At 42.9% G+C, this 23,748-nt stretch overlaps 1 protein-coding gene across 1 annotated transcript in view; it reads right to left on the bottom strand.

Annotated features, from left to right (window-relative positions):
* GALNT18 (polypeptide N-acetylgalactosaminyltransferase 18) overlaps window positions 1–23,748 on the bottom strand; it is a 548,225-nt gene that overhangs the window by 68,515 nt on the left and 455,962 nt on the right. The window contains exons 7-8 of the mRNA XM_082270869.1: window positions 13,035–13,220; window positions 3,279–3,416 (exon numbers count right to left, since the gene is read on the bottom strand). Coding sequence (XP_082126995.1) covers window positions 3,279–3,416; window positions 13,035–13,220 — 324 coding nt within the window. The remainder of the gene's footprint in view (window positions 1–3,278; window positions 3,417–13,034; window positions 13,221–23,748) is intronic.

Below are 23,748 nucleotides of genomic sequence, written 5' to 3'. Positions count from 1 at the left end.
TTGTATGATAGAGCTTTACCTTTCTGGATGGCAGGACGAGCTGTGTTCACAAACATTGATTTCTGAAAGTATTCCTGAGCCCATTCAGTGATGTCCATCACACAGTCATGCCTGTTTTTGTTGCCGTGCTGTCTGAGGGCCAGAAGATCACCGGCATCCAATATGGGGTTCCGGCCTTATCCCTTGTGCACAGAGATTTCTCCGGATTTTTTTTTTTATACTATGTACTGTAGATGATGATATATTTAAAGTCTTTGAAACTGTTCCACAATTTTTAAACACAGTTTTTCACAGATTGGATAACCTCTGCCCATCTTTACTTATGAGAGACTCTGACTCTCTAAGATGCTCTTTTTATATCCAGTCATGTTACTGACCTGTTTCCAATTAACCTAATTAGCTGCAAATAGTTCTTCCTTGTTAGCACCACTTACCTTACCAGCTTTTTGCTACCCTGTTCTAACTTTTTTGAGACATGTTGCTGCCATCAAATTCAAAATGACCTTATATTTTTCTTAAAATGGTCCATTTTCCAAGATTAAGCATTTGATCTATTTTCTACTGTGAATAAAATATGGGTTTATGAGATTTGTATTCTGTTTTAATGTTAACTTTTACACAGTGTCCCAACTTTTTTGGAATTGAGGTTGTACACTGCAGGGTTTATATAGCGCCAACAGTTTGCACAGCGCCTTACAAAATAAAGATAGCCTGTACCATTACAATACAAGAGGCAACAGAGAGCCCTGCTCGTGGGAGCTTACATTCTAGAAAGGGTCAAGTAATACAGAAGGTAATAACTGTTGGGGGATGAGCTGATAAAGTAAAAGTCTATTGTATTAGGTGGAGGTGGGATAGACTCCCCTGAAGAGATGATGATTTTTCAGGGATCACCTAAATGTGGACAGAGTAGGAGACAGCCGGACAGATAGAGGTAGGGAGTTCCAGAGGATGGGAGAGACTCTCGAGAAGTCTTGGAGGGGAGCAAGGGAGCAGGAGGTCTTGGGAGAAGAGGACAGTTATGGTGATATTTTATGCTGAGGTTGGTGATGTACCTGGGCTGGAGGCAGATTTGTAGACAGCTTGGGATGATGATAGTATTTTGAATATTATCTGTTGGGCTATCAGAAGCCAGTGGCAGGATTGGCAGAGTGGTGGACACTGAAAGGTTGATAAGGTTCACAAGTCCGGCAGCAGTATCCATGATGGACTGAAAGGGGGGATAGCCTGTGCAGAGGTAGGCTAAGAAGGAAGGAATTGCAATTATTTAGGTAAGATATAACTGGGGAATGAATGCGTAGCTTGTTGGTGTGGTTGGTGGTGGTTAAGAAGGGGTGCATTTTGGGAATGTTATGCAAGTTAAAGTGGCAAGATTTGGGCATTGAGTCAGAATCCAGGATTATACCTAGCACCCTGGCAAGAAGAGAGGGAGCATTAGGGGGGAAGTGAAGAATCTGACACACATGGAAGTGTCAGATTTTTCTTATGTTAACAATGCCTATAATCTAGCTAATCTAGTTATCAGCTACAATCATTGCCCAAAAGGGGCAATATTGACTATGGGTACAGCTCTACTAGGGAGATATACAGTATAATACTGTATACAGTGGGTATAGAAAATAATCAACCCCCTTTAAAATCACATTTTGTTGCTTTGCAGTTGGCATTCATGGTTCCCTCAATGAACTGTAGCTCCCCAGTGCCAGCAGCACTCATGCAGCCCCAGACCATGACACTCCCACCACCATGCTTGACTGTAGGCAAGACACACTTGTCTTTGTACTCCTCACCTGGTTGCTGCCACACACACTTCACACCATCTGAGTTTATCTTGGTCTCATCAGACCACAGGACATGCTTCCAGTAATCTATGTCCTTAGTCTGCTTGTCTTCAGCAAACTGTTTGCTGGCTTTCTTGTGCATCATCTTTAGAAAAGGCTTCCTTTTGGGAGGACAGCCATGCAAACCAATTTGATGCAGTGTGCGGTGTATGGTCTGAGCACCGACAGGCTGACCCCCCCACCCCTTCCACCTCTGCAGCAATGCTGGCAGCACTCATACATCTATTTCCCAAAGACAACCTCTGGATATGACACTGGGCACGTGCACTCAACTTCTTTGGTCGACCATGGCGAGGCCTGTTCTGAGTGGAACCTGTCCTGTTAAACTGCTGTATGGTCTTGGCCACCGTGCTGCAGCTCAGTTTCAGGGTCTTGGCAATCTTCTTATAGCCTAGGCCATCTTTATGTAGAGCAACAATTCTTTTTTTTCTGATGCTCAGAGAGTTCTTTGCCATGAGATGCCATGTTAAACTTCCAGTGACCGGTATGAGAGAGTGAGAGCGATAACACCAAATTTAACACACCTGCTCCCCATTCACACCTGAGACCTTGTAACACTAACGAGTCACATGACACTGGGGAGGGAAATGGCTAATTGGGCCCAATTTGGACATTATCACTTAGGGGTGTACTCACTTTTGTTGCCAATGGTTTAGACATTAATGGCTGTGTGTTGTGTTATTTTGAGGGGACAGCAAATTTACACTGTTATACAAGCTGTACACTCACTACTTTACATTGTAGCAAAGTGTAATTTCTTCAGTGTTGTCACATGAAAAGATAGAATAAAATATTTACAAAAATGCGAGGGGTGTACTCACTTTTGTGAGATATATATATATATATATATATATATATATATATATATATATATGTGTATACACACATTTTTTTGTAAGGGATCTGGATTCAGGTATATGGTTTTCTCTGACCCCAATCCCATAAACCAGCCAACCAGGGTTCCTTCAGAAGTTGTTAGGGGTTCCTTGAGCTGTTGAGCTGTGGCTGACTGACCTTCAATTTGATGGTGCCTGTATATTTCCAGGGCCAACACCACCTGGCAGAGCCACTTGCATGACCGCAATGATCTTATTAGCTGTTTGTAAGGGGCATTCTTTCTACTGGCCAGCAACAGAAGGGGCATTTGTCTCACTGACCCTCTAGTAAATTGGTTTTAGCAGGGGTTCCTTGAGAACTAAAAATGATGTCAAGGGTTCCTCAGTGGTAAAAAGGTTGAGAAAGGCTGCTTTCAACAGTATATACATTTTCACATAGGAGAGATGGTGAGATGGTATATTGTCAGTCTACATAGAAATATCACATAGTAGAGCTAAAAATCACAAGTACAGTATGCACATTTTTTTGACAGTCCTGACTGTCAGCAGGCAGCACTGCAGATTGACATGCGTCTTTAACAGAGGAGATGGGGACACTCACCACCCCGTAGGCAATGTTGTCAGTGTACGTTCTCATCTCGGGATACACAGTGACAAGATACCACCGGAAGGTCTTACACTGCAGCCTCTTCCTCAGGGCTTTCCTCTCAGAAATGTCACCAATGTCAATCCCTGGGTCCTGCAGAGAGAAGGAGAAGAGAGGAGTCAGAGTTTTACCATGCTTGTGTCTCATTCAACGTCCCAAAACTGCCCATACTTAACATATATTCAGGGATGGAGGTGCATGCTCCTCAGACGGTCATTTTTGGTTTCAACCCTTTGGCTATCACATAGCCATTGGATTGTATTTACTTGTGATTTTTTGCAATATACATTGAAGGCCAGTCGTAGATGGGGGCAGGTTGGGGGAGGCTGGGGCTACCTGCATGCCCACCTGTCCCTCATTCATGCATTAGCTAGCATGTGCTCCCACTGTGGAGACACTCATAAATGAGTCATGTTAGGACTGCAAGTAATACAGGGTGCCGTGAAGGGGCCCTGCAGCTTACACATGCATTTGCAAATGTGTGTTAACCAAACCCCTAACCCATAACCCATATTGTTAGACAGGTTGATTCGGTTTGTTAGCAGACTGGCCAGTGAGTATGGTTTACTTAGGGCTGATTGTTCTCACGAACCTCATCTAAATTCCCAATCTTTTTTCCTTAATTTCCATCACAGTGATGAAGACGCAGAGTTTTACCATGCTTGTGTCTCATTCAAAGTCCCAAAACTGCCCATACTTAACATATAATCAGGGATGGGGGTGCATGCTCCTCAGACAGTCATTCTTGGTTTCAACCCTGTGGCTATCAAATAGCCATTGGATTGTATTTACTTGTGATTTTTGCAATATACATTGAAGGACCAGTCATAGCTGGGGGCAGGTTGGGGGAGGCTGGGGCTACCTCCATGCCCATCTGTCCCTCATCCATACATTAGCTAGAATGTGCTCCCACTGTGGAGACACTTATAAATTAGTAGTGTTAGGACTGCAAGTAATACAGGGTGCCGTGAAGGGGCCTTGCAGCTTACACATGTGTTTGCAAATGTGTGTTAAACAAACCCCTGTTTTTAACCTATCTTGTTAGACAGGTTGATTCAGTTTGTTACCAGACTGGCCAGTGGGTATGGTTTTCTTAAGGCTGGTTGTTCTCACGCACCTCATCTAAAGTCCCAATCTTTTTTCCTTAATTTCCATCACAGGGATGGAGACGCAGAGTTTTACCATGCTTGTGTCTCATTCAAAGTCCCAAAACTGTCCATACTTAACACACAAGAGAGGAGTCAGTAACCTGCTGTCCCGTTGCCCAGCATGGAAGGGAGTGTGGCAGAGCTATCTCCATTGAGAGAGGAGATCATGTTGCTGCATTCCAGGAAAGTTACAACAAAGATGGTGTTTCTGAGCCGGTCACACACAATACTGCCATTGAGGACCATCAATACTCCCTGTTATCATGTACTCATACAAAAGAGAATTAAAGCATTTGTTTTGAGGAATCGTTACGCTCCATGCACAAAGCCATTGGCCCCTTTTAGAGTATGTGGTAACACAACACATTACCGCGCATTAAGGGGCGCTACATTTAGACACTTTCATTTTGAATGGGTGGCTGCGCACCTTAACACAAGCGAAATTTAATCACCAGAACTGTACTGCAACTATCCCAAACCCTGCAGGATCGCACCAGACCTGCTCCTCTAACTTGTCTATAGATAGTTCCCGGCTCAAAGAAGCCCATCTTCACTTACCATTGAAGAGAACAGATGATTTAAAGCCACACTCCAATCTCTGCTCATCTAATTAATTGTATTCAATTGTTAACAACATAGTCATGATCTCTTCACCCAAAAAGCACTGCTTCCTTAACATGTTTCAAAACAAATGGCAAAGAGGGTGGGGGGGGGGGGGGTGGGGGTTGGGGGATAGACATGGGAGTGGCCAACCTTGGATTAGGTAGACGCCCGAACCCCATTTCTGAAGGTTATATGGATGTTGTTGTGGTATGAGGTGATCGTTTTAGTTTTGGATATTGGTCTTAATTTATTTGGAGCTAGTGGTTACTTTGACCTTCGGAATTTTTACCTATTTGGGGTATTTTATTCAGTGGGTGTTATTTACTTTTAAACCCAGTTTACATCGGGCCGATTTGACATAGAATTTGACATGTCAAATCACATGCCAAATCGGAGCATATTCCTGGCAACGGCACTGTCCGAATTGAATCAGCTGACTGCGGCACTGTGCCGATTCCCAAAAGTAGTTCCTGCACTATTTTTGGTGACTTCAGGGGCAATTTCATGAACCTGCACAAATGTCTGTCAAATCGCCCCTGAACCCACACTGAACTCTCAGCTGAACTCGCATGATTTCAAACCTGCCCTCTGTGTGAATGAGGGCTTAAAGTGGGGTTTCTTGGACACTTAAATACTTAAGAAAGCACAGAGGCATGCATGTAACCCCTTTGATCACCCCAGTATTAACCCCTTCCCTGCCAGTGTCATTTATACAGTAACAGTGCATATTATTTAGCAGAGGTGATCAAATGCCACCATAAGAAAGCTCTATTTGTGGGGAAAAAAGGACATCAATTTTATTTGGGTACAGCGTAGCACGACCACGCAATTATCCGTTAAAAGAACACATAGTGCCGAATCGCAAAAAATGGCCTGGTCATTAAGGGGGCAAATCCTTCCGGGGCTGAAGTGGTTAATGGGTTCCTATTTTCTTTGAGTTTTTTTTTTTTCGGTTTCTCAATAGGTTTTCCAAAAGTAATCCTTTTGGGCACTGTTGGATAATTGGGGTGTTATTGATCCAATACTGTTTGGGTATGTTCACTATGTTGCGTTCATTTCAAGAGGGGGGGGGGGGTCAGACATATATAATTGATTTAGGTGAATTATGGGTGTTTATTCTCTTTTAGATTGAGGTCTATGCCTTAGATCTGGGGTCTTCCAACTATGGCCCTCCAGTTGTTCGGGAACTACAATTCCCATCATGCCTAGTCATGTCTGTGAATGACAGAGTTTTACAATGCCTCATTGGATGTGTAGTTCCGCAACAGCTGGAGGAAGTCATAGTTTGTAGGATCCCTGCCTTAGATGATAGATGGTGAGATCATCCCATGCTCTATCTTTTTGTGGAAATAGTCCCCTGCATTTTTTTAGGAGAGTTAGCTAAGGGGTCATGTCCAGGTCTGTCTACTGCCCCCCTTTGTGGCACATTTAAAGTCCCCAATTAACTTTTTCCTTCCCCCAATGCTTGCAGGATTGGAGGAAGTATATTGTATGATTGTGGGTGGAGATACAGTAAACCCCTCCATTGCGGGGGTTACGTTCCGGACCCAGCCGCGAAAAGTGAAATTCCGCGAAATAGAAAAACCCTATTAAAATGCATTGTAGACATGATTTTTTTACTGTCACTGTACGTGTAAAAGCATTTTAAGGTCTTTAAACACACTTTTAAAACAATAGAAACTCATTTAAACACATAAAAGATACTAAGAGACATAGCAAGAGCTATGAAAAACACAAAAATATTTAATTTTTAATGATTTATATAGTAAAATAACATTACAAAAAAAACCGCGAATTACCGGGACCGCAAAAACTGAACCGCGATGGAGCGGGGGATTACTGTATCATGGTTGCAGCTACATTTTTAATGACTGAATAAAACTACTTGGAAGAGCGGAGCATGGTGGAGTGCGGCTTGTGTTCATCTGTCCTCTTGTACTGCAACTGTGTTGCCCAATACTGTAATAGTGAATTAGGATACCATTAAGTACAAATGGCACTGCAACATACTGCATTTTACAGCAATACATAAATATGAACAGGCCCTAGTTGAACTTGAACTCCAGGAACAAGATATCTGTGTTACATAAAAAGTGTATTCCACGCCAGTTACAGATCATGGTTTGTTTTTTTTCTGTAGGCCTCCTTTGTCTGACAGGCCTGCAGAATAGTTGCCCTTTACTGAATAAAATGGTGTGTATCTCTAAACAAACTGACCAGTCACCAATGCCCTCTTGTTATGAGAAAGTTGACCTGGTCGCCTCACTGTCACTGTGTGGTGCAATGCAGGCAGCACTGACTGCACCACAATGCTGGTCTCCAACTACTACAAAATCTGTTTCTTGTAGTTGGTGAAAGCCAGAATACTATTTAGGTGGGATTTGAAGTTGGTCTCCCCAAAAGCACCACCCTGGTTGCAGTTACGCCCTACCTAACACTCTGCCTACCTATAGAGTTGGTGGAGACTGGCACCGTTTGCTCAAACTTTGCCCCCTCACCAGCACCTCCTTCCGGTGGTCAGCTTTAAGTGATGTATTAGGAGTGGACTTAGAGTATGTAAACCCAGCCATTCATATTCCTGATATGTGTCTGCTGTACCATGTACTTGTATGAGGAAGTATCTGGTTCTCTTTGTATTGCTTCCTTTATGTGAAATCCCTGATGTTCCTGGTAGTCCCTCTGCTTTCCCATTAAAAACGGATCACACTAAGCAGAAGAAAACACTGTGGTCAGTTCTCGAGCTGTGCTGGGAACTCAGCCTGCTCACCTGCAATGATCAGACTTGTCCTGACACCCATCACCCTGCACAGCCGCTCACTGGGAAGATCAGTGGACTGCGGTTTATCCTTCCCAGCTCTTTAGCAGCTGAGAACAGAGGGTATGTGATCACTTATAAAAAAAAAAAGGGGGGGGGAAGGTATTTGTAATGTTTTTTATATCTATACACAAATGTTGTGCCTTGCATTTCTATTTGAAACTGAGTGGGTTGTTTTAAAAGGTGATCGTTTACAATCACTTTAATTTTCTGACTAAAGTTCCACTTTAAATTGATACTCTGGTCTTCTAAAATGGAACAAAAATCCAGTTCACTCCAGGTTTTTTTTTTTTTTTTTTCTAAATAAAGATTGTTTGCTTTTCAATTCCTATTTACTGCTAATTAACATTAATTAGCCCCTAATTAACCCCTCCTCCCTTTTCTTGCCTTGGCTGGTTTCGTTTCATTAATTTCCTTTTCCTGCTAAAGTAACAATGTTTCTTTATTCACATTTGATTGCAATGGTTTATCTTTACATTTAAAAACATAACAAACTTCATTCATAAATAACTTAGTCATGCATTGAACCACCACACCCCCTCACCCCCAATTTACCATTTAACTTGTAACCTAAATGATGATAAAGGCACTGCCAAATCAATAAGTTCAATGCACTAACGCACTAAAATATACTGCTTAAAAGGTGCAGTAATGAACTGAAATATACTGTTAAACATGCACTAATGCACAGAAATATACTGCGTTAAATGTGCAGTTAAACACAGAAATATACTGCGTTAAACGTACACTAACGCACAGAAATATACTACGTTAAACGTGCACTAACGCACAGAAATATACTGTGTTAAACGTGCACTAACGCACTGAAGTATTCTGCATTAAATGTGCACTAACGCACAGAAATATACTGCGTTAAACGTGCACTAACGCACAGAAATATACAGCATTTAATGTGCACTAAATAGAAATATACTATGTTAAGCGTGCACTAACTCACTGAAATCTACTGTTAAATGTGCACTAACGCACAGAAATATAATGCGTTAAACGTGCAGTAACGCACAGAAGTATACTGCATTAAATGTGCACTAATGCACCGATATATATATATATATATATATATATATATATATATATATATATATTGCTTAAAATGTGCAGTAATGCAATGATCTATATACTGCTTAAAACGTGCAGTAATGCACTGAAATATACCGTGTTAAATGTGCACTAACACACTGAAATATACTGCGTTAAATGTGCACTAACGCACCGAAATATACTGCGTTAAATGTGCACTAACGCACAGAAATATACTGCGTTAAATGTGCACTAATGCACCGATATATATATATATATATATATATATATATATATATATATATATATATATATATATACTGCTTAAAATGTGCAGTAATGCACTGATCTATATACTGCTTAAAACGTGCAGTAATGCACTGAAATATACCGTGTTAAATGTGCACTAACACACTGAAATATATTGCGTTAAATGTGCACTAACGCACCGAAATATACCGCGTTAAATGTGCACTAACGCACCGAAATATACTGCGTTAAATGTGCACTGACGCACAAAGATATACTGCTTTAAATGTGCACTGACGCACAAAAATATACTGGGTTGAATGTGCACTAACTCACTGAAATATACTGCGTTAAACATGCACTTCTGTGCGTTATTGCACAACAGGAATACTCCATGCTGCTCCTACTGTTCTAAAGAGAGAGAGCTGGAATCTAAGTTATGACGGGAGATGTCCACATTAGTCGCCTTTTGACGAATTGATCAGTTAGGCTAAATGTTACTGAGCTGTTTAAAATCGCAGGCATATTTGACTTATCCCCGGGAAAGATAAATACATTTCCAGGCGCGTCCTATGCTAATGTCCTCATTAAATGCACATTCTTTACGTTATGCCTACATTTGGAGAGAGAGAAGCAAATGACGGGAATAGAGGGAGTAGGACGCGCTCTCTGTAGGTATTCACTGCACGAGAGAAGTCCTTATTGTCACACAGATGGGGGGTTGACAAGTTATATCAAGTGATTGGCGCTTGTGGCGTCCCCTGACGATTGCCAAATTACCATTTCCAAAGGTGAATGTGGATGGTAGTCTATAGAGTAGGCTTGTTTTTCTCAAATCAACTACTAACTTCTGCCGCTGTCATTTTTTGATAAATATTACACTTTTCAAGCTAATAATCCATTATGAAGGTAGGTGGGTGTATTGTCACTTAAAGCTGAACTCCAGGCAGCCAGCTAAACATAGAGTTGCAATACTGATGTGTGTGCAGTCTTATGTGCCGTAACGTGTAGTTCTTTCAGGCCATTTTTGTGATACTCACACCTCTGCCAGGCAGCACAACCAGGACAGGGACACCACTTTCTTTGTTACTATAATGCAGGGGGTGACAAATATTGCCCTATGCAAGACTTTACCTGGCCCTCTGATCTAAGAGAGGACTGTGATGGGGACTCTCATGTAGGGTGGACTCTGAAGAGGATACTGATATAAGGGGAACTCTTATGGGGTGACCCTGATGCAGGGGGGGGGGGCTCTGATGGGGCCCCTGGTGTAAAGAGGGGGGAACTCTGATGAGAACCCTAATGTAAAGGGGGAAAAGATTCTGATGGGGGCCCTGATGTATGTGGGGGGGGGGGGGGAGCGGAGTTAATGGGCACTGTAATGTAAAGGGGGAAAAACATTCTTATGTAAGTTAGGGGGGCGGCCGCCCTTTCTTTATAAAGAAATACAACTGCATTAAATATTTTTCATGTTCAGTTTCAGGAAGAACTTGTCAGGTTATAAATAGCCCATGGAATATTTGTTTTTTGAAGGAGCATGCCCAGTGACTGTCAATCAGATTGTTGCTGAATTACTTTGGGAAAGAGAATTTTTCCTATCTATTCTTCAAATACTCTATGCTTGTTTCAGGTCAGTGACTAATAAGTGATTCAGCAAGGATAAGGATCACATCCCCAGTGACTGCACAAGTCCGCATTGCTTGAGCTAAGAACAAAACTGATGTAGAATACAAAAGAGGGACATCATAGACCAGGTGAACAGATGTTCTAAAGTGGACATCATAGATCAGGTAAAGAGATGTCCTAAAGTGGACCTTTATAGGCCAGGTGGAGAGATGTCCTAAAGTGGATAACATAGACCAGGTGAAGAGATGTCCTAAAATGGACACCATAGATCAGACGAAGAGATGTCCTAAAGTGGACACCATAGATCAGACGAAGAGATGTCCTAAAGTTGACACCATAGATCAGACGAAGAGATGTCCTAAAGTGGACACCATAGATCAGACAAAGAGATGTCCTAAAGTGGACACCATAGATCAGACAAAGAGATGTCCTAAAGTGGACACCATAGATCAGACAAAGAGATGTCCTAAAGTGGACACCATAGATCAGACAAAGAGATGTCCTAAAGTGGACACCATAGATCAGACGAAGAGATGTCCTAAAGTGGACACCATAGATCAGACGAAGAGATGTCCTAAAGTGGACACCATAGATCAGACGAAGAGATGTCCTAAAGTTGACACCATAGATCAGACAAAGAGATGTCCTAAAGTGGACACCATAGATCAGACAAAGAGATGTCCTAAAGTGGACACCATAGATCAGACAAAGAGATGTCCTAAAGTGGACACCATAGATCAGACAAAGAGATGTCCTAAAGTGGACACCATAGATCAGACAAAGAGATGTCCTAAAGTGGACACCATAGATCAGACAAAGAGATGTCCTAAAGTGGACACCATAGATCAGACGAAGAGATGTCCTTAAGTGGACACCACAGATCAGACGAAGAGATGTCCTAAAGTGGACACCACAGACCAGGCGAAGAGATGTCCTAAAGTGGACACCACAGACAAGGCGAAGAGATGTCCTAAAGTGGACACCATAGACCAGGCAAAGAGATGTCCTAAAGTGGACACCACAGACAAGGCGAAGAGATGTCCTAAAGTGGACACCACAGACAAGGCGAAGAGATGTCCTAAAGTGGACACCACAGACCAGGCAGAGAGATGTCCTAAAGTGGACACCATAGACCAGACAAAGAGATGTCCTAAAGTGGACACCACAGACCAGGCAGAGAGATGTCCTAAAGTTGACACCACAGACCAGGGGGAGAAATTTAATTAAAATGTTTCCATGAAACGAGACTATAGAAACAGCTGAAAGAAACCTTCCTATAACTAATATTTTAAAACCTATCAGTTCTCTTTAGCCAACAAGATGAAGTTGTGTAAAATTAGCTTATCAAATATGGCAGACCATACTGTATTTTAGTTCATTCTTAAATGGAAATACCACCGTTCCTTGGTGAGGCACCAGGTCAACGCAGCCAGGGCTTGAACGCCAGTACACTGGAAATCAACAACATTCCTACTGTAGGCCAATAGCTGCAATTGGTGAAAGACATTATGTGGATGGAGGAGCTTACTTCGTCTCTGATAAGACAGGAGGCATACTTTAAAAAAACTTGGTCCTTTTGGACCCAATTCACCTTCTCTGACAAGTACAAAGAACTCCTTGAGCATGACACACATGTCTTGGACCAAGTAGGCAGCTCCATCCCCTTGTTCTTTTTGTCTTTTCTCCCCCCCCCCCCCCCTTTCCTTCTTTCATATTTGTTATTTTCCAAACCTTGTATCTCTTTTCAGTATTTCCTTAAAAGCCAGTGACGGAGGGCCCTATGTCTTACCATCAGTGACACGTTTATTATCCTATTATCCCAAAAGGACTGGATACTTTTCTGACCCATGTACGGTGGTTTTGACCTAGGTTGTTGCCTCCTGAAGAGACACACTTCTTAACATTTTTTAGTGGTGACTTTCTGTATTATGTGAATTCTGCAACTCTTTCTCTATGGCCACTTCTGTTGACTGGAAGACGGGTCTTATATTGTATAACTTGATTTTCTTGTCCCAAAAATAAAGAATTAAAAAAAAAAAAAAATAATATGGCTGACCAGAATGACCACGCTGTAAAACCATGATACTGAATATATGACCATGACTGGAAAGCTCAGCATACCAAACCCTCTGCTCTATAGAAGGGAACCTGACATTTGGGCATACTTGTGGCATCACAAACACCTGTTATCTTGGATACATTTTAGATAAAAATTAGAGACCACCATACCTCTTGGGGGATGTTCCAGGCCATGTAGACGTGACTCTTAAACTCATCCATCCAGACCTCTGCCACTCTCAGGGCATTCCTGCGCACATGGGCCGTCAGATCCTCAGTGTAGGGCTTGTGGGCTCTCTCTATGTGAGCAATACGGGAGCAGGGCAGAACCTCAACACTGCCCCCACACTGCCATACCTAGAAAGGAAGGGAACAATCTGAGTACAGTGCACAGGATTCAGAGAAATGCAATAAATATGTTTTCATTATTACAAACAAGGGTGCTCATTGAGACTTAGCATTTTTTCTTTTATTAGGTCTAGCTGGGTTTTTATACCTTTATTTTCTATATGGTGACTAAATCATATCACCACACTTGTCCACGTCCTCTTTCCTTTTCCTTTCCATATAGTATAGTATGCATATTCCATATAGCATAGTATGGCTTGTCTCGAAACATCAATCGACAGTAGATGTGAATTATAAATTAAAACCCACGCTTATGATGTGAAGTGAATACTAATAAATAATGTGCCAATAGGATAAGATTTAAATAAATATAAATAAATACAATGTATGCAGCTGCTGTGTCTCTAAGTATAAAAGACTTAGATAAAATAGAGGGTCAAATTTAAAACAGCGCTAGCATATAGAAAATAACAACCAATAAAAATGATTATAAATAAATTAAACAAGTTGGTATAAATAACATCAAAAATAAATAGTCCTTTTTAAAAGTGATTAAAATCCAAAAAAAGGTGCTGGAGTGCAAAAATTCAATTCAAGGTGCTCAAAGGTGACAGGTGACCCCTCTTGGTTCCCTACTCACCGCAATAGTGGATATATATCGCTTGAAATATCAATAGAGATGTTGCACCTAGCCTCCTTCTGAGGATATCATAAGACTGCTAGTGTCTCCTAGGTAGGATTGGTCCAAGTCTCCTCCGTGGACCCCAAGTAGAAAGACAAAAAGGACCGCATATAGTGTAGTATGTTAATAAAATTTATTGCCCCAATGTAATAAAAAACATATTCACAAACCAAAGTAAATAGATCGCAGTGTATCAGAAACAGATGATGCTGGACGCCGCTGACGTCCAAAGACCTCTTTGAAAACGCCCAATAGGCGGGCGAAACGCGTTGACGCACTTCCGGTATGGCTCGGACGCATCGTCACTTCCGGTTTACTTCCTGGATCGGCAGTGGAACGCACGCTACCAGCGGCGTCCACCATCATCTGTTTCTGATACACTGCGATCTATTTACTTTGGTTTGTGAGTATGTTTTTTATTACATTGGGGCAATACATTTTATAAACATACTAAACTATATGCGGTCCTTTTTGTCTTTCTACTTGGGGTCCACGGAGGAGACTTGGACCAATCCCACCTAGGAGACACTAGCAGTCTTGTGATAGCCTCAGAAGGAGGCTAGGTGCAACATCTCTATTGATATTTCAAGCGATATATATCCACTATTGCGGTGAGTAGGGAACCAAGAGGGGTCACCTGTCACCTTTGAGCACCTTGAATTGAAGATCTGCACTCGAGCACCTTTTTTTGGATTTTAATCACTTTTAAAAAGGACTATTTATTTTTGATGTTATTTATACCAACTTGTTTAATTTATTGATAGACAGTAGATGTAGTTCGGGGTGTAAAGAGAATCAGTCAAAGCTTGGCTTGTGCATGATTTTGAGTACACCGCCTTAAATTAATTATAACTGTGCAGTCTTGCCTATTAAAGATTTACATGTTCTCATTAGGTAACTGTTATTACTTTTTCTGAGCCTGAAACTTCAGGTTGAGTGTCGGGTATCTGAGGTTGTGTTAGGTCTGACCTGGTACACCTGATGAACAGGTAAATAAAGGAGCACACAGCAAGATTTAAGGTGTGACCTAAATGCAGAGTGAAGATTTCCCATAGGAAACATCTAGAAATGTTAATTGTGCCTAAGTAGTACCCTGAAAAACTGAGCTTTACCATGAACTCTTCATGAAAAATAGCATTGTACTTCCTGTGCTTAGGCTCTGCTGTGCCATAAGCCCATAGCTGTACATGCAAAGAGTGAGAGAACTACGGCACTGCTGCCTTTGACTGCTAATCTCAGGAGATTTGGTGGTGCAGCTCACTTTTCTCTTTGCTGGAGGGGAAGCCGTACCTGAGGATCTGCAGTGCAATGATCTCCCTGCTTCATTTGTTCTTTTAATTTGTGTGTTCACCATCTCAACCACTTCTTCTCTTCACACCAGTCATCAAAAGGGCAGCTCTGAGATGAGGAAGAAAAGCCCCTGCTCCTCTATTATAAATGGCAGTTAATGGGAAGAATGCTCCTTATATTGGCGGTCGGCGGGAAGAATGCTCCCTTACATTGACGGTCGGCAGGAAGAATGTCCTTTACATTGACAGTGGGCAGGAAGAATGTCCCTTACACTGACGGTTGGCGAGAATGCTCCATACATTGGCGGTTGGTAGGTAGTATGATCTGTACATTGGCGATCAGTGGGAAGAATGCCCCTTACATTGGCAGTAACTGGGAAGAATGCCCTTTACTTTGGCAGTCAGTTGGAAGAATGTCCCTTACATTGGCGGTCATCAGTAAGAATGCTGCGTACATTGGCAGTCGTGGGAAGAATGCTCCATACATTGGTGGTCAGTGAAAGTAATGCCCCATATCTTGGCAGTCAGTGGGAAGAATGCCCCTTACATTGGCGGTCAGTGAGAAGAATGCCCCTTACACTGGTGGTCAGTGAGAAGAATGCCCTTACATTGGCGGTCACTGGGAAGAATACTCCGTACATTGGTGGTCAGTAGGAAGAATGCTGCTTACATTGGTGGTCAGTGAAAGTAATGCCCCATATCTTGGCAGTCAGTGGGAAGAATGCCCCTTACATTGGCGATCAGTGGGAAGAATGCCCCTTACATTGGCAGTAACTGGGAAGAATGCCCTTTACTTTGGCAGTCAGTTGGAAGAATGTCCCTTACATTGGCGGTCATCAGTAAGAATGCTGCGTACATTGGCAGTCGTGGGAAGAATGCTCCATACATTGGTGGTCAGTGAAAGTAATGCCCCATATCTTGGCAGTCAGTGGGAAGAATGCCCCTTACATTGGCGGTCAGTGAGAAGAATGCCCCTTACACTGGTGGTCAGTGAGAAGAATGCCCCCTTATGTTGGCAGTCAGTGGGAAGAATGCCCTTTAAATTGGCGCTCAGTGGGAAGAATGCCCCTTACATTGGTGGTCAGTGGTAAGAATGCCCCTTACATTGGCGGTCACTGGGAAGAATACTCCGTACATTGGTGGTCAGTAGGAAGAATGCTGCTTACATTGGTGGTCAGTGAAAGTAATGCCCCATATCTTGGCAGTCAGTGGGAAGAATGCCCCTTACATTGGCGCTCAGTGAGAAGAATGCCCCTTACATTGGCGGTCAGTGAGAAGAATGCCCCTTACACTGGTGGTCAGTGAGAAGAATGCCCCCTTATGTTGGCAGTCAGTGGGAAGAATGCCCTTTAAATTGGCGCTCAGTGGGAAGAATGCCCCTTACATTGGTGGTCAGTGGTAAGAATGCCCTTACATTGGCGGTCACTGGGAAGAATACTCCGTACATTGGTGGTCAGTGGGAAGAATGCCCCTTACATTGGCGGTCAGTGGGAAGAATATCCCTTACATTGGCGGTCAGCGGGAAGAACACTCCTTACATTGGTGGGAAGAATGCCCCCTACACTGGTGGTCAGTGGGAAGAATGCTGCTTACATTGCTAGGCCAAACAAACCACACAGTCCCTGCTTCTGCAGGCAATCACACCACAAGCTGACTTTTCCTCTCTAATGCTCATTTTTCTCTGCAGGTAATACATTTCATAGCTATGGGGTAATACAGACAGTCCTTGGCCGCTTTTATTGAATGCAACAATAATAACATTTATTCTGGACACACATCAATGGACTGGCGCTCTCATCCTTTTCTCTTTATCTATTCGTTTCTTCAGACATTTTATGCATCAGATGATATCAGAACAAATAGCAGTCTGTTTCTAGAAAAGATGATATTCCTGAATCCGTCTTTCCTTGCATTGGATCCCGGCTGCCTGGACACGCACTGGCACAGAAGGACGTTTAAATAATGGATTGCGCGCAGTCACCTCATCGCAGGACGGCCAGGATGGAGTTATCGGAGGATTTAATGACAGTATTGATCCATGCCAGAGATGAAAATCCTATTTAATTCAGTCACCCGTGCCTCTGTTCCTTTGCTTCGCATTACAATACAAAGAGAACAAATTATAGCTTGATTACCATCTGTTACGTCAATTATCCTGTACTCTGCTGACAACAAGCGTGAGCTTTTCTGTTATTACAAGGTCCATTGTACACTAGAATAGCCAGGTTTTCTGTGTGCTACAGAAGACTTTCACTGTGCCTGGACTTACAATTAAAAGGAGACTGTTGCCTGAATAACAGAATCCAATATATACATACTCATGGGCGTCCGCAGAACTTTTTTAAGGTCACCCATGCTCCGCCCCTTTTCAACAATGTCATAAAGGGGATGGGTTTAGTCATTATACTTATTTTGAGTATTTTTTTTAAAGAGCAAACAGCAGCATTTATTTTTAGTGCATTTGTTAACCTAAAAGAAAAAAAATATATATTGATCCTGTTCCCTTAACCACTTAAGCCCCGGAAGATTTTACCCCCTTCCTGACCAGGGCCTATTTTGCGATTCGGCACTGCGTGACTTTAACGGACAATTGCGCGGTCGTGCGACGCTGTACCTAAACGAATTTGACGTCCTTTTTTTCCCACAAACAGAGCTTTCTTTTGGTGGTATTTGATCACCTGTGCGATTTTTACTTTTTGCGCAATAAACAAAAAAACAGTGTGAATTTTGCAAAAATAACAATATTTTTCACATTTTTTATATGAAATTCCCCCCCAAGAAAAGTAAAAATCAAAATTTTTTTTAACATTTTGGGCCAATTTTTTTTTTTAGCATATGTTTGCTAAAAAAAAAAAAACGCAAAAAGTGTATTTTGATTGGTTTGCGCAAAAGTTATTGCGTTTACTAACAAAGGGAAAGATTTGTCATTTATTTTTTTTTAACGCGTAATGGCGGCGATCTGCGATTTTTTTTTTTTGCGGGACTGCGACATTGCGGCGGACAGATCGGACCCTTGACTGACATTTTTGACACTTTTGGGGTTACCAGTGACATTTCTACAGTAATCGGTGCTATACATATGCACTGTTACTGTAAAATTACACTGGCAGTGAAGGGGTTAACTTTTTTATAGAGGGAGGGGTTATGTGTGTCCCTAGGGGCGTGATTCTAACTGTGATTGGCTGTGGCTTGAGGTGTAGGAACAGTGATCAACGGTCCTACATAGCAGAACCGTATGATCACCATTCCTACACAGGGGAGAATGACAGGCGGCTTGTTTACATTAGCCGCCTGCCTTTCTCCCTCTCCACCCGACGATCGAGAGTGACAGGCGGACATCGGGTCCGCCGGTCACACGCGCGGGGGGGTCCGTGACCACGTGGGAACGGGGGCGCTCGCTCCCTAGACCCTCACAGGCTAGCGACGTAGCCCTACGTCGCTCTGCCTGTGAGGGGCTGACCGCTGACGTAAATAGTCGTGTGGCGGTCGGCAAGTGGTTAAAGCATGTTATACAGCCCAGTGCTTTGCTGTGTAATTTGGCCCCTTCTATCACCTAAAATACCTGGCTGATCCTGCCTGGCTATGTCCTCCCCTCTGTAAACTGACCACGGTATACCATGGCTGCTGAGCCCTGACACCGTGGTCAGTTTACGTGCCTCCGTCATCTGCAGCCCTCCTGTCCTCCTCTGTCCTCTCTCCCCCTCCCTCCCTGCCTGTCTGCTCCTGTGTCAGTGCCCCGCCCCTCCTGCTGCTGCAGTTTCATTTAAAGTTTCATATCCTGTCTACAGTTGTTTAATATTCCTGTGTGCCCCTGTGTCTGTGTTTTATAAAATAAGCCATTCTGTACAAGTTTTCAGAGCGCAACTCGCCGCTCACATTACCTGCTGCCTCTCTACTCCTCTCCCCCTCCCCTCCTCCCGACTGACATCAGTGAGGAATCCTCAGCCCGCCCATTGCAGGCAGCTGTCAGACATGGAGAGGAGAGAGCCGACGGGTCACGTGAGCGGCGCTTGGTCCTCTGAAAACTGGTAAAGAACGGCTTATTTTTTTAAAACACACACAGGCACACATGATTATTAAACAGACCAGACAAGATGGTATAAAGTGGCTTAACAACCACTTGAAAGGGGAAGTTGAGATTCGGGGGGCATTTGCCCCATCCCCCCCTTGCCCCTACCTGCGGATTCCCATGCAGTAGTTTACAAATTTAAAACATCCTCATATCCACTGGATAAAAATAGTCTTCTCAAATTGTGTAATACAGGGGGACCCCTAAACTAACTTTCAAGTCCCAGGGAACCCCTGCCAATAATTATATCTACTCCTCATCCTATATTAGAGTAAACAGTAAGTGGTTGATGTAGGAATAAATACATGAATATGCATTTATGCTTGTGACACCCAGGGCTACTTTTAATTTATACAAAGAAAATGATAACGGGAAGAAAAAAAAAACCCAGGCAGGAAAAAGTGCAGGCTGGTGATCAATGGAAAAAGCCCCTTAACCCTAAAGGTTGGTGAAATGCCCCTTACACGTGAGGTCAACAAGAGAAGGGCCCCCCTTATACTGGTATTCAGTGGAAGAAGAGCCCCATTTCACTGGTGGTCAACTGGAAGAATTATCCTTTACTTTGATGGTCAGAGGGAAGGGTGCCCCTTACATTGGGGGTCAGCAGGAAGAATGTTCCTTACATTGGTGGTCAGAAAAAATAATGCCCCTTACATTGGTGGTCAGCGGAAAGAATGCTCCTTACATTGGTGATCAGTGGGAAGAATGCTCCTTACATTGGTGATCAGTGGGAAGAATGCTCCTTACATTGGTGGTCAGTGGGAAGAATGTCCCTTACATTGGTGGTCAGTGGGAAGAATGCCCCTTACATTGGTGGTCAGTGGGAAGAATGCCCCTTACATTGGTGGTCATTGGGAAGAATGCCCCTTACATTGGTGATCAGTGGGAAGAATGCCCCTTACATTGGTGGTCAGTGGGAAGAATGTTCCTTACATTGGGGGTCAGTGGGAAGAATGCCCCTTACATTGGTGATCAGTGGGAAGAATGCCCCTTACATTGGTGGTCAGTGGGAAGAATGTCCCTTACATTGGGGGTCAGTGGGAAGAATGCTCCTTACATTGTTGGTCAGTGGGAAGAATGCTCCTTACATTGGTGGTCAGTGGGAAGAATGTCCCTTACATTTGGGGTCAGTGGGAAGAATGTCCCTTACATTGGGGGTCAGTGGGAAGAATGTTCCTTTCATTGGCAGTCAGTGGGAAGAATGTTGCTTACATTAGGGGTTAGCAGGAAGAATGATGCTTATATTTGGGGGTCAGTGGGAAGAATGTTGCTTACATTGATGGTCAGCAAAAGAACATGCCAGGGAAGAAGTAAGCCCAGGCACATTGTTATGTGCAGATGGAGAATGTCTGTTAGCCAACGGAGAAAGCCTATTGAACAAACCCATGGACAGAGAATTCCTGTTCCCGTGACTTGCGAACGTGTGTGTGCATCAGCGTTAATGCCCACCACTAAGTGGCGCCAAGTGGGCTATATAAACACCTCTGCTGCACTAGGACCTTGCCTTATGGCCTACAGCATTCTGCTATCTGTTCCCGGTGTTTAAACTCTGTTGCTGTCCTGATCCGTCTGACCACGCTTGTACTCTGCCTGAATCGACCCCTGGCTTTCTCTTCGACCACGTCTCTGCTTATCCCTCTGTCTGCCTGTTTACCATTGCTGACTCCAGCCTGAACATGACTACTCTGCTGCCTTCTGCTCTGTTCCTGATGTGCCTGTTAGTTACCGACCCGGCTTGCCTGACCCTGCTGTGTGACCGGACATCCTTCTATCTGCTTTCTGCCAGCCTGCCAAGTGCTGCTGCCTGTGACCTGCCAGCCTGCTAAGCATCTGCTGCCTGTGACCAGCCAGTCTGCCAAGTACCTGCTGTCTGCCACCCGCCAAGTACCTGCTGCCCTGCATCATGATCCAGCCTGTATTCAAGTACGCATCTGCAGCCTTCACCATCCGAATTTCTAGGCACTCGTGCCACTCCATGCTTCCGTGCCTGCTGTTTACATTATCAGGGGTACCAGGCTGGAGGTGTAAGAGATTGCTTTCCTCTCCACAACAGGCTCCATCTCCAGCTACCTGACAGAATGCTTCTTACATTGGCGCTCAGCGGGAAGAATGCTCCATACATTGGTGGTCAGCAGAAAGAATGCCCCTCACATTGGTGGTTGGTGGGAAGAATGCTCACTACATTAGCGCTCAGCGGGAAGAATGCCCCTTACATTGGTGGTCAGTGGGAAGAATGCCCCTTACATACGCTGTGCGATGTTGCTGCGATTTCTGCCCGCCGAATCGCGGTAACATCGCGCAAACAGAAATGCGGGACGCATGACGCCCAAAAAAGGTACAAGAGCTTCTTTTGTGTGTCATGCGTCCCACGATTCTGTTTGCGCGATGTTACCGCGATTCGGCAGGCAGAAATCGCAGCAACATCGCACAGCGTTTGGGGTGCCATTGCAAATCACAGGCATCGCACAGGCGTCCCGCGATTTGCAATGATTTCCGGATAGCGGAAAGAATCGCGGTGATTCTGCCCGCGATCCGCTACGCCCACATGTGAACGTAGCCTTAAGGATAGTATGTTATAGTGCGGCGCTACTACCCTTATTCCAAAATTCTAATATAAATAAATATATAAACCATGTATTTATATAAAGTGCTTAAGTGCCAAAATTAAAAGTGCAAACATGCTTCCAAAGTTCAAATAATGCAAAATTGGAAGCATGTTTGCACTTTTAATTTTAGCACTTACGCACATATAAATACATGGTTTATATATTTATTAATTGTAAAAATAAGTCGCGCTATAATATGATCAATGGAGATATAAAGTCCATACAGTCCAAGCATAAAGTGAAATGTAATCCAGGACCAGGAACCCCAAAGGGTATATGCTTACCAGATTGAGGTAAGGTAAAGGCAGATTCTTTGGATAGAACTTGTCACCTTGATAGTAGATCCAGGTCCACGTGAACGGTTAGCTCAATGGTCATTGGATCATGGAAGTAAAGGTAAAAGCGCAATAGCGTAAAACCTTACAAACTAAATTAATTGGACACCACAGTGTTCTTGAAAAATAAGTTCAATTGTGTGAATGAATAAACCTCCACCAATAAAATTAATCACTGATAGCAGTGAATAAAAAAACATGCAAAAATAAAAAATAAAAATAAATGTAAATGTGATGGGTACCCCTTACCAAAAGTGATAAGGGTAAACATCAAAATTAATATGACGTGTTGTAGCTGAAGTCGCCTCTTACCGGACAACGTTAATTGAATAGCCAATAAAGGGAAGGCAAAAAGTGTGAAATTTGCGTGTTGAACCACCACCTTATGTAGCTAGATTCGCCTCTTACCATATGAAATATGGATTATAGCAAACGTGCAGATCACAATTCAGTGTGAACCCGGAGCCAATAACAAGATATACCAATTGGGGTCGCCTCTTACCAAATATAAATAGTGTTGAGCCTGTATGGTGATCAAGCATCCAAGGACCCGACCCTTACTCTGGGGTGCTGTTTTCCTCAAATAGCGGAGGTATTGCAAGTGTTCACCCACATAAAGAAAAGAGAGGCTCCCATAGCGTAAAACCATTAAAATTTATTCTCAAATAAAATCAGAAAAACTTACAGCAAGACCAGGAATGAAGGAGCAATGTTTGTCAGCCGCCGGCCGGACGGCTTCGCTCGCCCGCACTCTCCGGTCGCAATCCGATGACGTCAGTACGCCGTGACCCAATTACTAATTATTAATTAATTATTATTAATATTTGAATTTTGGAATAAGGGTAGTAGCGCCGCACTATAACATACATATTTGATTTAAGAACATATTTAAATTGATGGCGACATTACCAGATTTATCAACCATATTACAAGGGTAGGCACTGAATTCTAAACCAGTCTATTGTTTTAAGGATTGCAAAAAAAAATAATAATAATATTAATAATAGTTATTGCAAGACCGTCTCATGAAAAGAAAGCCTTGTTTGTCCTTGGGATAACAAGGTAATACATATATTGTTTTTTTAAGTAATTAAAAATAAAAGTTGTTGCCGAATAAACAGGTCCATAGCAGAAATGTAGAAATCGCTCTGACCCATACGGGTGAACAGGTGCAACAGGGGTTAAATTGGTTGTAAAGGTATTTTATCTTCATGCATTCTCTGCAATACGTTTTTTTTTTTTTTTTTTCATTTTTTGGGGTAAGCATGTGAAATAAAAAATAATCTTTTACACGGAATAGTATTATTAGTTACCAAAATGAAATACTTTCCCCCATAAAGATAACAGATGGTAACTTTTCTGGAAAAGCAAATGACTCAGCCAAACCATGGGAAAAGAAAAGAGGATCTTTACAAATGATAACAAATAACTTAACCTGGAGTTTTCCTTTAAGACTTTTTGCTGTAGGAAGCAATGGAGTCATTAATCTTTTAGCACCTGTATGAGGAAGGGGGGGCTGCTGCCCTCATCCCAATCTGTGCCGCACAGCTGACAAT

Source organism: Pelophylax lessonae, assembly GCF_965119305.1.
Source record: "Pelophylax lessonae genome assembly, chromosome: 10".
Taxonomy (NCBI): Eukaryota; Metazoa; Chordata; class Amphibia; order Anura; family Ranidae; genus Pelophylax; species Pelophylax lessonae.
Note: the sequence above shows the minus strand (reverse complement) of the source record. Positions and strands in the feature narration are given on the sequence as shown.